The sequence below is a fragment of the Dendrobates tinctorius genome, unplaced genomic scaffold (assembly GCF_039654945.1).
Source record: "Dendrobates tinctorius isolate UK_male_01 unplaced genomic scaffold, ASM3965494v1 ptg000246l, whole genome shotgun sequence".
Taxonomy (NCBI): Eukaryota; Metazoa; Chordata; class Amphibia; order Anura; family Dendrobatidae; genus Dendrobates; species Dendrobates tinctorius.
The window spans coordinates 11,365,001-11,381,287 of NW_027361913.1; the positions used below are offsets into that span (position 1 = coordinate 11,365,001).

Consider the following 16,287-nt stretch of genomic DNA (forward strand, 5'->3'; position numbering starts at 1 on the left):
ACCTGCTAAAATGCCAAAACTTGTGTCATTGGCCAAATATTTCTAGACATAATTGTAAATCTATTCCTCACAGTTTTATTATAATATTCAAAAATACAAAGAATATTATAATAAAATTGTGAGGAATACATTTTATTGTTATATGATTCTCTTCAGCGGCTGTTTATAACATAAGTCCGACTTGGTCATTTTTGTAGATATAATTGTAAAGCTGTAAGCTGTTCAAAACTCCTGCAGCACCACCACACTGGAAATGAAGTATTACACAGTTTATATTGAACTCAAAGGGCATCTATTTAATATAAATAGTAGTTGTACTGGGTAACCCAGAGTAAGGATTGCTATCTGTAGGTCTGTAGTCTGGCTAATAAATGAGGATCAGAATTTAATTGAAAGGTATTTGTAGATGGGGTTTCTACAGCAAGGACCAGTGATTTACACAGGAGGGGACACAATGACAATGACATCATGACTTTTACATATGTATTTTTTTCCTTGTAGGTATATTGGTGCATTTGGAGCCAGAGTAATATGTGATAATATCCCAGGTCTTGTCAACAAGCAGAGACAACTTTGTCAGAAGCATCCGGACATCATGCAAGCCATTGGTGAGGGAGCTAAGGAGTGGATCAGAGAGTGCCAGCATCAATTTAGGCACGATCGCTGGAACTGCAGCACCCTGGACAGGGATCACACAGTCTTTGGTAGAGTCATGTTAAGAAGTATGTTATCTTGCCTAAAACTTCACCTAAAACAACCAGAAAATATCTTGAAACGGTGCTTGTATATATTCAGATATAATGTGCTGTGTGGGTGTTTGACTTTAAGGTGTAAGGTGAGTAAGATGACTATGATGGATAACTCATTGGTAATATAGACACACAATTATGGATAGGACAACAAATATTAACTTAAACTAGACCCCATAAAGTAGTGATGACATTTGTTTTTTATAGTAGCTTTTTGCTTTTGATTTGAGTAAAATTAAAGTGTTATTCTCAAAATATCAAATAATCCCCTATCTTTAGGATATTGCGAAACTTTCTTATCGCTGGGATTCTGACCAGAAATAAGAAGATCGGAGCTCTGAAATCCAGAGAACGAGGCTTGGAAACCGCTGACTGGAGTGGAGGTGCGCATGCTTGGCCTGCAGGGCACAGCGCTCAACTTTTACTTTCAGATGTAATGATTCCTGTTCTTTGGGTTCCAGAGACCCAATATCAGAATCACGTCTGGTCCCAACAGTCAGACCCTCATCTGTTTGCAAGTTATTACTTATCCAATAGAAAAAGGACAACTTGATTTTTTGGGGGGAACAGCTCTTGCAGCAACATTTTTGGTGCATAGTCATTAGTCATATTACTTATTGGTTCTCAGTGCTTAAAAGCTTGTCTCAGATGTTAACAAAAATATTTTCTTGGCACAGCACAAATTTTAATCACAGGCCTTTATAAGTATCTGAACTTAGCCTCATAAAAGCAATCTTTGGGCCAGAGTAGGGCTGTTTCTAAAAAGAAATCAGATTTTTTTTGTCATTTCCGACAACCTCAATAAGGCAGCGTCCTGCCTATGCACAGGGTACAGAAAAATAAGCCAATCAGTGGTGTGGGGGGGCGGGTTATACAGAGCTCAGCATGCAGAAAACTGGTAGATTTGCGACAGACAAACAGTGATTTTATCAAATTTGTAGCATGGTGTAGAAAAAAATTAGTGACAGATGCACTATAAATCAATGAACTGTGTAAAGAATGGACTTGATGGTTGCTTTACAATCATCAGTAATGCTCTTTGTAGCCATTTTGGGCTTTGGTTAGTAAGTAAGAATCCTTCTTTATCAACTCCCTAATATTTCATATTTCACTACACCTTTATGACAGAGTTCTCACCTTGCAGCAGGCGCATGTGGTTTAAAACATTCCCACATGTGGCGCTCAATGATTTTACGCTATTTTACTTACATTTTATCTTCTTTAAAATCATGCTGTCAGGCGGCACCACATGTGAACATCATTTTTGTTGCCTTGCTATTGAGGCTATTGCCTAGATCAGGAATGAGCAATTAATTTTCTCAAGGGGCCACATGAGAGACTGTGATTTTTGTGGAGGACCAAACCAACAGGCTTAACTTCATTCTGCTCATCATTATTATTTCATCTTTTTATCACTTAATATTGAGCAGAGTAGGGTCTGTTGACTGGCTGCAACTGCTAATAGATATTGTGATAGCACTTGGTGTAAGGCCCCCGTCACACATAGCGATGCACCAGCGATCCCGACAACGATATGACCTTGTCAGGATCGCTGGTGTGTCGCTACATGATCGCTGGTGAGCTGCCAAACAGGCAGATATCACCAGCGATGAAGACCAGCGACGACGCGGGTAACAAGCGAGGGTGTCGCTTAGTTACCCACTGTGTACCTTAGTTACCAGCGCTCTGGTGCAGGGAGCTGGTAACCAAGGTAAACAGCGGGTAACTAAGTGACGCCCTCGCTTAGTAACCCGCAGTTTACCTTGGACATCAGGCCGCAGCTCGCTGATCGCTGGTCTCCCGCCTGCCACACGCAGCGATGCGTGCTGGCCAGCGGGAGACCAGCGATCAAAAAATGTCCAGGGCTTTCCAGAACGATTAGCGATACCCGGCAGGGGGGCCGGGGCCGGTCACTGATCGCTGTCACACATAGCGATCTCGCTGGTGAGATCGCTGTTGCGTCACAAAACTTGTGACTCAGCAGCGATCTTGCTAGCGATCTCGCTGTGTGTGACGGGGGCTTAACATGTATTCTTATCAATAGCAGTGAATCAAAACCATGTAAATGACTGCTTTTTATAAAGTTTATAAAAGAAGTAAAACTGCTCCTGTTATTCTGCTCTTGTACCTTCACCAACAGCTACCAACACACTATGATGCCCCCCACAGTACCCCCAAACAGTATGATGTCCCAACACAGCTCCCCACAAAGTATATCCCCACAAATCACCCACACTTAGCCCCTAAGCTGTATGATGACTCCAGACAGTGCTCTGCACAGTATGATGTCCTGTCACAGTCCTTCCACACAGTATACTATTCCCACACAGCCCCTTAAACAGTGTGATGTCACCACAGAAGCCCACCACACAGTATAATGTCCCCGCAAAAACCCCCATTGTATGATGTCCCCCCACACAGTATGATATCCCCACACGGCGACTCACCAGTATGATGTCCCCAAGAAGCCCCCCATGCAGTATGATGTATTTCTGCAATCCTAAGGGGGTCTGTCACCCATTCTTTTGTACATAAACTGAAATAAAGCTGACCTTGGTAAATGTAATGTTCACACTCCTCATGTTCAGACAAGTGCAGACATATCATCATCTCCGCTACAGTCATTGGAATGAGTTTCCAGCATTGACTACAACTGATCATTTTGGAATTTCTTCACTTCGGTTAATATGGTGGCTGCTCATTGCAAATAAAGGCTACATGTTCATAAAGATTTTTAGACACAAGATTTGATAAAAAACACTGAAAAATCCACTGTGCTCAGTACCATGTTTAATTACCAGTTTTTTCTAGCTCATCTGAGAGCAGCATCATGTAGAAGGGGAAGACCCTGATTCCAGTGATATATTACTTACTTTGCTGATTGCTGCAGTTTTGATTAAAAACTTTTTATCTGCTGCAGATCTACCAGTTTTATGAATGCTGAGCCCTGTATAAGCCCGCCACACCACTGATTGGCAGCTTCCTGCCTATGCACAGTGTTCACAGAAAGATGCCAATTAATGGCAGCAGGATGAGTCCACTAGGTATAATCTCATGCTCATGGTCTCTGTTTCTACATTATGCTGATCTCAGATTAGGTGGTAAAAATCTAGTAGCAGATTCACTTTAAACATTAGATATGCCTCTTAACTGTTTCCCGACCACCCACTGTAGATAAACGGCACTTACAGGGCTTTGTGCAGCGCTGACGTTTCTTTACAGTCAGCGGTTTCGCAGCACTCAGGACTATAGATGAGCGAATTTGTTTGGATTTGGTTCCGAATATGATTGGAATCGAATATTGTTTTTGCAATATTCGTCAAACACAGCCAAACGTCATTAGAGTGAATGGGAGTAGAAATTACCGAATATGTTCGGAACCGATCATAAGACATATATTCGGCACAGATATTGTTTAAATATGGTACAAATATGTCAAAATCAGATTCGGGGCCAAAATCCGAACAAATTCGCTCATCTCTACTCAGTACCCCCAGCGTCCTGAAAGAGCTGCGATTCATTGGATCAGGTCCCAATGATGTCAACCCTTTGCAATCTTCTAGATGCAGTGATCGCAGCATTTAGAAGATAATGATAGAGAGAGCGCTGCTGCACTCACCTCTCCGACACCCCCCCTCCCTTGATGTGATCAAATCTCATCACAGGTAAGCTGAGCATTGTCATGGCGGACGAAGGTCACATGATGACCTCTGGGTCTGACAGCTATGGTGGCCTTTTAGGCTCAGCAAGCAAATGATCTGCCAGTGTAAAACTAACAGGTCTCATGCAATGCAATACATGTGTATTACAATGCATGAAACCAGTGATCAGACAAATACAAAATGAAGTCCCATACTGGGACTAAGTAAAAAAGTTTAAAAAAAAGTTCAAAAATGTTTTAAAACTATTAAAAAAATCACAAAATAAATAAAAAAGAAGAACAAATATTAAACCTATAAAAATATATATTTATGTAAAAAACAAAAAAAAGTAGACATATTTGTTTGCGTAGCATCTGGAATGACTCGACCTATAAAAGTGTCCCACTTTCATGATACCCGCAAGCAAAAAGTGGAATAAAACGTGATCAAAAACTCAAATTGAAATAAATATGGTACCAATGAAAACGTCATCTTATACCGCAAAAAAACAAGCTGCCTTAAAGCTCAATCAGTGGAAAAATCAAAAAGTTATTGCTTTCAGAATAAAGCTATGCCAAAACAATTACTTTTTCTATAAAATAGTTTTTATTGTGTAAAAGCGGCAAAACATACAAGGGCTATATAAATGTGGTATTGCTGTAAAAGCACCAACCTGAAGAATAAAGTTGTCTAATCACTTATACCGCACGAGGAATGGCATAAAAAATTCAATAAAACCAATTCTTCACCTGCAGTAAGGTTCAGCTCACATTTATCCTGCGCTTTACGATGAGCGCTTACATCGGGCTTTCCATGTAAGTCTCTGAAATACGTGATTCCCGGCGGAAGATTCCTTATAATGAGGCAGATGGGAGACACTGTGGACGCTGTCTGACCTGTAATCCAGTGGTTTCCATCTTTTTAGACTTGCATAAAAGCGCAGTGTGACTCAGTTTTGTGCACCTCCGTAAAGAAATACAACGTTGAACAGAGGCCAGACGGAGTCCAGAGTAATTCTGCTGTGTCATTACTCATTATAGTGATTGGCTCCCTCGGGGGTTTCATCTGAATCACGTCACTCAGAGATTTATATGGAAATCCCAAAGTAAGTGCTCAGCATAGAGTTCCAGATAAATGTGATTCAAAATGTTATGTAAAATGTTACCAATGAAAGCTTCAACTAAATCTACAAAAAACAAATCACTCATGTCCGTCATCTGTTAACAAAAATATATAGGGCTTCTACGTTACTGGTAGTACAAAGGCTCTGTAAAAGCGCTATAAATCCTTGCTCCCCAAAAGAAATCCAACAAATTCTGCACTTCCAAATCCAAATGCCCCTCCTCCCTTCTGTGACTCACAGTGTGGATAAACCACATGTTTGGCATTTCTGTAGTGATGAGAGCCCGCCTAACTTAAGGGTGCATGCTTCCAGAAGCATAAGCATGGAATAATGTACTGGTCACTGCATCGTACTGGTCACTACATTGGAAGTTTGCAATTTTCACTCAGCAACATCTACTACTGCTTGATTCTGTAAAATACTTATGTAGTCAAAATTGTCACTATACCTGTAGTTAATTTTCCAGAGGGATGTAATTTCAAAAATGGGGTCACTTGAGGGGGGATTCTGCACTTCTGGTACTAAGGGGCTCTGTTTATGGAGTCCGCAATCTACTGTGTTTTTTGGACTATAAGACGCACCAAAAATTTTTACAAATGTGGGTTCGTCTTACAGTTTGAATTCAGCTTACCAGGGGGAGGGATTCGGCAGCGCTGGTGGATCAGGGTCACAGGAGATGTTCAGTGGTCTGACGATGATCTAACTCCCATCCTAGGCTGATGCGACAGGTTCGATGGTGCTTGGGCTTCGCTGACATTTTGTGAAAGCCTAGAGCCATTGCTGCAATGCGATTTCCTCAGGATAATGGCCGCCTGAGGTGGCAAATGCACAGATTGAGATCTCGGCACCAAGATCTTGTCTCCTGAGATCTCTGGACGAGATGTCGTTGCTGAGTTCTCAATCTGCGCATGTGCTGCCATTTTCCCGGAGGCCATCGCATTGTAGCATTGGAAGTGCAGGCACTCTGGGCTTTTACAAAATGTCGGCGGAGCCCCCATAACCGAGCCCCACTGAACACGCCATACCAGCCCCCATCAGATCATCGCCCTGCAGTGTTGGACTACCAAACACCCCCTCTTTCCAGCCCATGACTGGGAGAATTGCCTGACTCCTGCTGCCGCCACAATCCTGGTAAGTACATCTGGACTATAAGATGCACCCCTATTTTCCCCAAAAAATTTTTGGGAAAAGACTGTGTCTAAAGCCCCCCATCACGCATAGCAATCTCGCTAGCGAGATAGCTGCTGAGTCACATTTTTTATGACGCAACAGCGATCTCTCTAGCGATATCGCTGTGTGTGACACTGACCAGCGACCGACCCCCCTGCCGGTTATCGTTGATCGTCCTGGAATAGCCAGGACATTTTTAGATCGCTGGTCTCCCGCTGGCCAGCATGCATCACTGTGTGTGACAGGCAGGAGACCAGTGATCAGCACGCTGGTAGCTAGGGTGCTGGTAACTAGCGCGCTTCACTTAGAAACCCGATGTGTACCTTAGTTACCAGCGCGCTGATGCAGGGAGCTGGTAACCAAGGTACACATCGGGTTTCTAAGTGATGCACGCTGCTTAGAAACCCGATGTGTACCTTAGTTACCAGCTCCCTGCATCAGCGCGCTGGTAACTAACGTAAACAGTTAATTAACGTAAACAGTGCCTGTTTGACAGCTCACCAGCGATCATGTAGCGACACACCAGCGATCCTGACAAGTTGATATCGTTGTCGGGATCACTGGTGAATCGCTATGTGTGACGGGGCCCTTATAGTTTAAACGATAATTTGTTCTCAAAGAGTCAAATAGCACTCCTCCCAACTGTCACTGTGTGGCTAAGCAGTACTGTACATTCACATATGGGGTATTGCCACGTTCAGCAGAAATTGTGTGACACATTTTGGCACCATTTTTACTCATAGAAAATGTAAAATCTGGGGCCAAAACATTTTTCTCACTTATGGGAGTTTCTGCTGTTCTGGAACCCCAGGGGCTTTGCCAATGTGACATGGCTCCCTCAAACCAGTGCAGCAAAATCTGCACTCTAATATGGCGCTCCATCCCTTCTGATCTTTGCACTGCGCTTCAAAAGTAGTTTTTGACGACTTATGTAGTACTGCTGTCCTCAGGAGAAGTTGTTCAACACATTGGACTGATTGTTTTCTCTTATTACCCCTTTTGAAAATTGCAAACTTGGGGACAAAGCAACATTTTAGTTGAAAAAATAGTAAAATTTCATGCACTCAGCCCAATGTTATACTAGTTTGTAAATCGCCTAGATGAATTCCTTGAGAGGTGTAGTTTACAAGATAGGATCACTTGTGGGGGGTCTCTGCTGTTTTGATATGTTAGGGGCACTTCAAATGTGACATAGTATCTGTAACCTATTCCAGCCATAATAGCGCTCATTCCATTCCAAGTTTTTCCCCCACTGAAGAATAAAGTTGTCTAATCACTTATACCGCACGAGGAATGGCATAAAAAATTCAATAAAACCAATTCTTCACCTGCAGTAAGGTTCAGCTCACATTTATCCTGCGCTTTACGATGAGCGCTTACATCGGGCTTTCCATGTAAGTCTCTGAAATACGTGATTCCCGGCGGAAGATTCCTTATAATGAGGCAGATGGGAGACACTGTGGACGCTGTCTGACCTGTAATCCAGTGGTTTCCATCTTTTTAGACTTGCATAAAAGCGCAGTGTGACTCAGTTTTGTGCACCTCCGTAAAGAAATACAACGTTGAACAGAGGCCAGACGGAGTCCAGAGTAATTCTGCTGTGTCATTACTCATTATAGTGATTGGCTCCCTCGGGGGTTTCATCTGAATCACGTCACTCAGAGATTTATATGGAAATCCCAAAGTAAGTGCTCAGCATAGAGTTCCAGATAAATGTGATTCAAAATGTTATGTAAAATGTTACCAATGAAAGCTTCAACTAAATCTACAAAAAACAAATCACTCATGTCCGTCATCTGTTAACAAAAATATATAGGGCTTCTACGTTACTGGTAGTACAAAGGCTCTGTAAAAGCGCTATAAATCCTTGCTCCCCAAAAGAAATCCAACAAATTCTGCACTTCCAAATCCAAATGCCCCTCCTCCCTTCTGTGACTCACAGTGTGGATAAACCACATGTTTGGCATTTCTGTAGTGATGAGAGCCCGCCTAACTTAAGGGTGCATGCTTCCAGAAGCATAAGCATGGAATAATGTACTGGTCACTGCATCGTACTGGTCACTACATTGGAAGTTTGCAATTTTCACTCAGCAACATCTACTACTGCTTGATTCTGTAAAATACTTATGTAGTCAAAATTGTCACTATACCTGTAGTTAATTTTCCAGAGGGATGTAATTTCAAAAATGGGGTCACTTGAGGGGGGATTCTGCACTTCTGGTACTAAGGGGCTCTGTTTATGGAGTCCGCAATCTACTGTGTTTTTTGGACTATAAGACGCACCAAAAATTTTTACAAATGTGGGTTCGTCTTACAGTTTGAATTCAGCTTACCAGGGGGAGGGATTCGGCAGCGCTGGTGGATCAGGGTCACAGGAGATGTTCAGTGGTCTGACGATGATCTAACTCCCATCCTAGGCTGATGCGACAGGTTCGATGGTGCTTGGGCTTCGCTGACATTTTGTGAAAGCCTAGAGCCATTGCTGCAATGCGATTTCCTCAGGATAATGGCCGCCTGAGGTGGCAAATGCACAGATTGAGATCTCGGCACCAAGATCTTGTCTCCTGAGATCTCTGGACGAGATGTCGTTGCTGAGTTCTCAATCTGCGCATGTGCTGCCATTTTCCCGGAGGCCATCGCATTGTAGCATTGGAAGTGCAGGCACTCTGGGCTTTTACAAAATGTCGGCGGAGCCCCCATAACCGAGCCCCACTGAACACGCCATACCAGCCCCCATCAGATCATCGCCCTGCAGTGTTGGACTACCAAACACCCCCTCTTTCCAGCCCATGACTGGGAGAATTGCCTGACTCCTGCTGCCGCCACAATCCTGGTAAGTACATCTGGACTATAAGATGCACCCCTATTTTCCCCAAAAAATTTTTGGGAAAAGACTGTGTCTAAAGCCCCCCATCACGCATAGCAATCTCGCTAGCGAGATAGCTGCTGAGTCACATTTTTTATGACGCAACAGCGATCTCTCTAGCGATATCGCTGTGTGTGACACTGACCAGCGACCGACCCCCCTGCCGGTTATCGTTGATCGTCCTGGAATAGCCAGGACATTTTTAGATCGCTGGTCTCCCGCTGGCCAGCATGCATCACTGTGTGTGACAGGCAGGAGACCAGTGATCAGCACGCTGGTAGCTAGGGTGCTGGTAACTAGCGCGCTTCACTTAGAAACCCGATGTGTACCTTAGTTACCAGCGCGCTGATGCAGGGAGCTGGTAACCAAGGTACACATCGGGTTTCTAAGTGATGCACGCTGCTTAGAAACCCGATGTGTACCTTAGTTACCAGCTCCCTGCATCAGCGCGCTGGTAACTAACGTAAACAGTTAATTAACGTAAACAGTGCCTGTTTGACAGCTCACCAGCGATCATGTAGCGACACACCAGCGATCCTGACAAGTTGATATCGTTGTCGGGATCACTGGTGAATCGCTATGTGTGACGGGGCCCTTATAGTTTAAACGATAATTTGTTCTCAAAGAGTCAAATAGCACTCCTCCCAACTGTCACTGTGTGGCTAAGCAGTACTGTACATTCACATATGGGGTATTGCCACGTTCAGCAGAAATTGTGTGACACATTTTGGCACCATTTTTACTCATAGAAAATGTAAAATCTGGGGCCAAAACATTTTTCTCACTTATGGGAGTTTCTGCTGTTCTGGAACCCCAGGGGCTTTGCCAATGTGACATGGCTCCCTCAAACCAGTGCAGCAAAATCTGCACTCTAATATGGCGCTCCATCCCTTCTGATCTTTGCACTGCGCTTCAAAAGTAGTTTTTGACGACTTATGTAGTACTGCTGTCCTCAGGAGAAGTTGTTCAACACATTGGACTGATTGTTTTCTCTTATTACCCCTTTTGAAAATTGCAAACTTGGGGACAAAGCAACATTTTAGTTGAAAAAATAGTAAAATTTCATGCACTCAGCCCAATGTTATACTAGTTTGTAAATCGCCTAGATGAATTCCTTGAGAGGTGTAGTTTACAAGATAGGATCACTTGTGGGGGGTCTCTGCTGTTTTGATATGTTAGGGGCACTTCAAATGTGACATAGTATCTGTAACCTATTCCAGCCATAATAGCGCTCATTCCATTCCAAGTTTTTCCCCCACTCCCAGGCAGTACTCAGGTAATTTTGACATTCATTTTCTCTTGTTCCCCTTGTGAAAATAAAAAAAATAGGCCTTAACCAACATTTTTGTGGAAAAACGTGTTTTTTTATTTTCACAACTCAACATTGAAAAATCCTGTGAATCCCCTGAAGGTTTAAGGTGCTCACTACATATCTAAATAAATTCCTTAAGGTGTCTAGTTTTCAAAATGGGGTCATTTATGGGGGTTTTCACTATTTAGGCACCTCAGTGGTTCTCCAAACACGACATGGCGTCTGCTATGGATTCCAGCCAATTTTGTATTCCAAAAGTCAAATAGTGCTCCTTCCCTTCCGAGTCCAGCTGTGCACCCAAACAGTAGTTTTCCTCCACATATGTGGTATTAGCTTTCTCAGGAGAAACTGCACAACAAATTTTGGGGTCCATTTTTTTCTTTTGCTACCCTCGTGAAAATAAAAAATTTTGGGCTAACATATTTTGTGGGAAAAATGTGTTTTTTAATTTTCATGGCTCAACATGATAAAATCCTGTGAAGCCCCTGATGGTTCAAGGTGCTCACCATATATCTAGAAACATTTCTTGAAGGGTCTAGTTTCCAAAATGGGGTCAATTGTGGGGGGGAGGAGTCCACTTATTAGGCACATCAGGGGCTCTCCAAACGCGACATGACATCCGCTATCAGTCCAGCCAATTTCACTTTCCAAAGCTCAAACACAGTGCTCCTTCCCTTCTAAGCCATGCGCCGAACAGTAGTTTTTCACCACATACGGGGTACTGGTGTACTCAGAAGAAATCGTACAACAAATTTTATGGTGCATTTTCCCCTGTTACCTTTGTGAAAATGAAAAATTTGGGGCTAAAGTATCATTTTTGTGGGAAAAAGTTAAATGTTCATTTTTTTCTCCATATTCCATTAACTCCTGTGAAACACTTGAAGGGTTAATAAACTTTTTGAATGTGGCTTTGAGCACTTTGAGTGGTGCACTTTTTAGATTGGTGTCACTTGGGTATTTTCCGTCATGTAGACCCCTCAAAGTCACTTCAAATGTTTTATGGTCCGTAAAAAAAATGGTTTTGTTAATTTTATGGAAAAATGAGAAATTGCTGATCAACTTTTAACCCTTTTAACTTCATAACAAAAAAACTTATGTTTCAAAAATTATGCTGATGTAAAGTAGACATGTGGGAAATGTTATTTATGTACTATTTTGTGTGACATAAATCTCTTATTTAAGGGCATAAAAATTAAAAGCTTGAAAATTGTGCCATTTTCACTATATTTTCGGAAATAAACCCTTATAAAGTTATATAGAACAAATTTTACCCTTAGAACAAATTTTACCACCATCATGATGTGCAATATGTCACGAAAAAAACAGTTTCATAATAAGTGGGATCCATTGAAGTGTTCCAGAATCAATACGTCATAAAGTGACACTGATCAGAATTCAAAAAAATTGGCCTGGTCATGAAGGCAAAAACAGGCTCTGGCGCGAAAGTGTTAAAGGGGTCACTGGACCCCTTCTATGTATTTTACTTCTAAATGCCTATTTATTTAATGTCATAATCTAAACTCTTTTCTAATATACTTTAATTAAAAACTCCCTACCTCTCACTAACCACTATTTTTTTTTAATACTTACTCATTGATGCCGCTTCGTTTGAGAATCGCAGTGCATGTTGGAATAGTGAAACGAGTCATCATGAAGTGACATATAATGGCATCCAAAGCACCAAACTAACTTTACCCTTCAAACTGACTTTGTACTTTAAAAGAAAACCCAGTATACTCAAATATAGCGTTAACAAGTGCCCAGAAACAGCAGCACCTTCCTGAAACAAAATTCCATGTGATGCAAAACAGAAATCTATTTGGACATGGTTGAACTGTATGTATGTTCGTTAACACATTCTTTGGTGGACGGGGTGTGTAAATCATTGCTGTTCACAGGCACACCCATTAAGTGACTGGGCTGATATGTTAGTTCACAATGTGCAGTTACCTCATTGCTGAAAAATTAGAATTGTACTACAACAATGTATTAGGAACAAATGAATATAATTCAGAATAATCAGAAATGTTTCAAGTTGCCCATTGTTGATCAAAGGATATGTTTGCACTCTGAGTGGTAGACATATTTTTAAATTATGAGAATAAATAGAAGAAATGATCAAGGGAACAAATTGTGCAGTATAAGTGAACGGTGTCCTAGGTACAGGGATGGTTTCCCACGAATAGCATATATCCAATAAAAACATTATTCTTTATTTATCCATAGCAGCATATGATAAAAAAAGATAAGAGAACAGAAAAAAACAAGGCATTTCAGGTGGCTAGACCACCCGTGTTAATACACAAGGTATGGTAAAAAATGTACTGTATGCATCCCATTGTGCAGTGCAACCTTTCAAACCTAATTATAAACTTTGCAAGGAATACATGATAATACAACAGTTAATGGGAGAAGCGTAGAAGGAAAATCAGTGTGAAGCCTTAGCACAGGTTTCTGAACAGCATTAACCATGATTGAAGTCAGAACGGACATCTAAAATACATACGGTAATTATAAAATCATATAACAGGAGCAATTCTGTTAATAAGCACAATATTTTGGTTTACAGTCAGAAATGCATAGGAAATTTATATTACGTTGCTGGATGAAATTGAAGATGTCATTCGCTTTTTTAACCCTTTCGCGCCACATCCTGTTTTTGCCTTCGTGACCGGCCCAATTTTTACAATTCTGACCACTGTCACTTTATGAGAATATAAATCTACAACGCTTCAATGTATCCCACTGATTTTGAGACTGTTTTTTCAAGACATGTGGTATTTCATGACGGTGGTAAAATTTGTTCAATATGACTTGCATTTATTTCTGAAAATATCGGAAATTTGGCAAAACTTTCACGATTTTCAAATTTTTAATCTTTAGGCCCTTAAACCAGAGATTCATATTACACAAAATAGTTAATAAATTATATTTTCCACATGTCTACTTTACATCAGCACAATGTTTGAAACACAATATTTTTTTGTTATGAAGGTATAAGGGTTAAAAGTTGATCAGCAATTTCTCATTTTTCCATAAAATTTACAAAAGCATTTTTTTAGGGACCACATCAGATTTAAAGTGACTTTGAGAGACCCATATGACATAAAATACCAAAAAGTGACACCATTCTAAAAACAGCACCCCCTCAGGGTGCTCAAAACCTCATTCAAGAAGTTTACTAACCCTTCAGGTGCTTCACAAGAATTAATGGAATGTGGAAGGAAAATATTAACATTTCACTTTTTCCCACAAAAATGTTTCTTTATCGCCATATTTTCCATTTTCACAAGGGTAACAGAAGAAAATGCACCATAAAATTTGGTGCTCGATTTCTCCTGAGTATGCCTATACCACATATTTGGAGGAAAACTATTGTTTGTGCGCACGGCAGGCCTTGGAAGGAGCGCCATTTGACTTTTGGAATGCAAAATTGGCTTGAATCAATAGCCGTTGCGGATGCATGTCACATTTGATGTGCACCTGACATGCCAAAACAGCAGAAACCCCATCAGGTGATCCCATTTTGTAAACTATACCTCTCATGGAATTCATCTAGTGGAGTAGTGAGCATGTTTAACCCTCAGGTGATTCACAAACTTGGGCTGAGTAAATTAAATATTACTATTTTTTCCACTAAAATGTCGCTTTGATCCCAAGTTTCAAGGGGTAATAGGAGAAAATGAAAAGTACAATTTGCTATGCAATTTCTCCTGAATACATAAATACCCCATAAGTGGTTGAATACTACTTTTGAGGCACAGTGCCAAAGCTCAGACGGGAAGGAGCGCCATATTACAGTGCAGATTTTGCTGCATTGGTTTGAGGGAGCCATATCACATTGGCAGAGCCCCTGAGGTGTCAGAACAGCAGAATCCCCCGTAAGTGACCCCATTTTACAAACTATACCTCTCAATGAGTATATCTAGGGGTGCAATGATCATATTGACACCACAAGTGTGTCACAGAATTTTATACCATTGGGCAGTGAAGAACAAATAATTACATTTTTACCACAAAAAAATTGTTTTAGTGACAGATTTTACATTTTCACACTGGGAAATGGGTAAAAATGGTGCCAAAATGTGTTACACAATTTCTGCTGAGCTTGGCAATACTCCAACTTGGCTGTATAATACTGCTTAGCCCCACAGCAAGATTCTGTAGGGATGGAGTGCTATTTGACTCTTGGAGAACAAATTACACTGCTCAAAAAAATAAAGGGAACACTAAAATACCACATCCTAGATATCTCTGAATGAAATATTCCAGTTGCAAATTTTTATTCATTGCATAGTGGAATGTGTTCAGTACAATAAAACATAACAATTATCAATGTAAATCAAAATGAATATCCCATGAAGGTCTGGATTCGGAATGATACTCAAAATCAAAGTGGAAAATTACAGGCCGATCCAACTTCAGTGGAAATGCCTCATGACAAGGAAAAGATGCTCAGTAGTGTGTGTGGCCTCCACGTGCCTGTATGACCTCCCTACAATGCCTGGGCATGCTCCTGATGAGGCAACGGATGGTCTCCTGAGGGATCTCCTCCCAGTCCTGGACTAAAGCATCCACCAACTCCTGGACGGTCTCTGGTGCAAAGTGATGTTGGTGGATAGAGCGAGACATGATGTCCCAGATGTGCTCAATCAGATTCAGGTCTGGGGAAAGGGTGGGTCAGTCCATAGCTTCAATGCCTTCATCTTGCAGGAACTGCTGACACACTCCAGCCACATGAGGTCTGGCATTGTCCTGCAATAGGAGGAACCCAGGGCCAACTGCACCAGCATATGGTCTCACAAGGGGTCTGAGGATCTCATCTCGGTACCTAATGGCAGTCAGGCTACGTCTGGTGAGCACATGGAGGGCTGTGCAGTCCCCCCAAAAAATGCCACCCCACACCATTACTGACCCACTGCCAAACCGCTCATGCTGAAGGATGTTGCAGGCATGGCGTCTCCAGACTCTGTCACGTCTGTCACATGTGCTCAGTGTGAACCTGCTTTCCTCTGTGAAGAGCACAGGGGGCCAGTGGCGAATTTGCCAATCCTGGTTTTCTGTGGCAAATGCCAAGCATCCTGCACGGTGTTGGACTTTGAGCACAACCCCATTTGTGGACATCGGGCTCTCAGACCATCCTCATGGAGTTGGTTTCTAACCGTTTGTGCAGACATATGCACATTTGTGGCCTGCTGGAGGTCATTTTTCAGGGCTCTGGCAGTGCTCCTCCTGTTCCTCCTTGCACAAAGGCGGAGGTAGCGGGCTGCTGTGTTGTTGTCCTCTTACGGCCCCCTCCTTGTCTCCTGGTGAACTGGCCTTTCTCCTGGTAGCACCTCCAGCCAATGGAAACTACGCTGACAGACACAGCAAACCTTCTTGCCACAGCTCACATTGATGTGCCATCCTGGATGAGCTGCACTACC

The 16,287-nt window shown here is 42.0% G+C and overlaps 1 protein-coding gene across 3 annotated transcripts in view; it reads left to right on the forward strand.

The window, feature by feature from the left end:
- Window positions 1-16,287, forward strand: part of WNT2B (Wnt family member 2B) — a 120,101-nt gene that overhangs the window by 69,330 nt on the left and 34,484 nt on the right. For 2 of the 3 annotated variants that reach the window (XM_073557294.1, XM_073557295.1), the window contains exon 2: window positions 502-722. In XM_073557294.1, the coding sequence (XP_073413395.1) occupies window positions 502-722 (221 nt within the window). The remainder of the gene's footprint in view (window positions 1-501; window positions 723-16,287) is intronic. The other variant, XM_073557296.1, reaches the window with a different exon arrangement.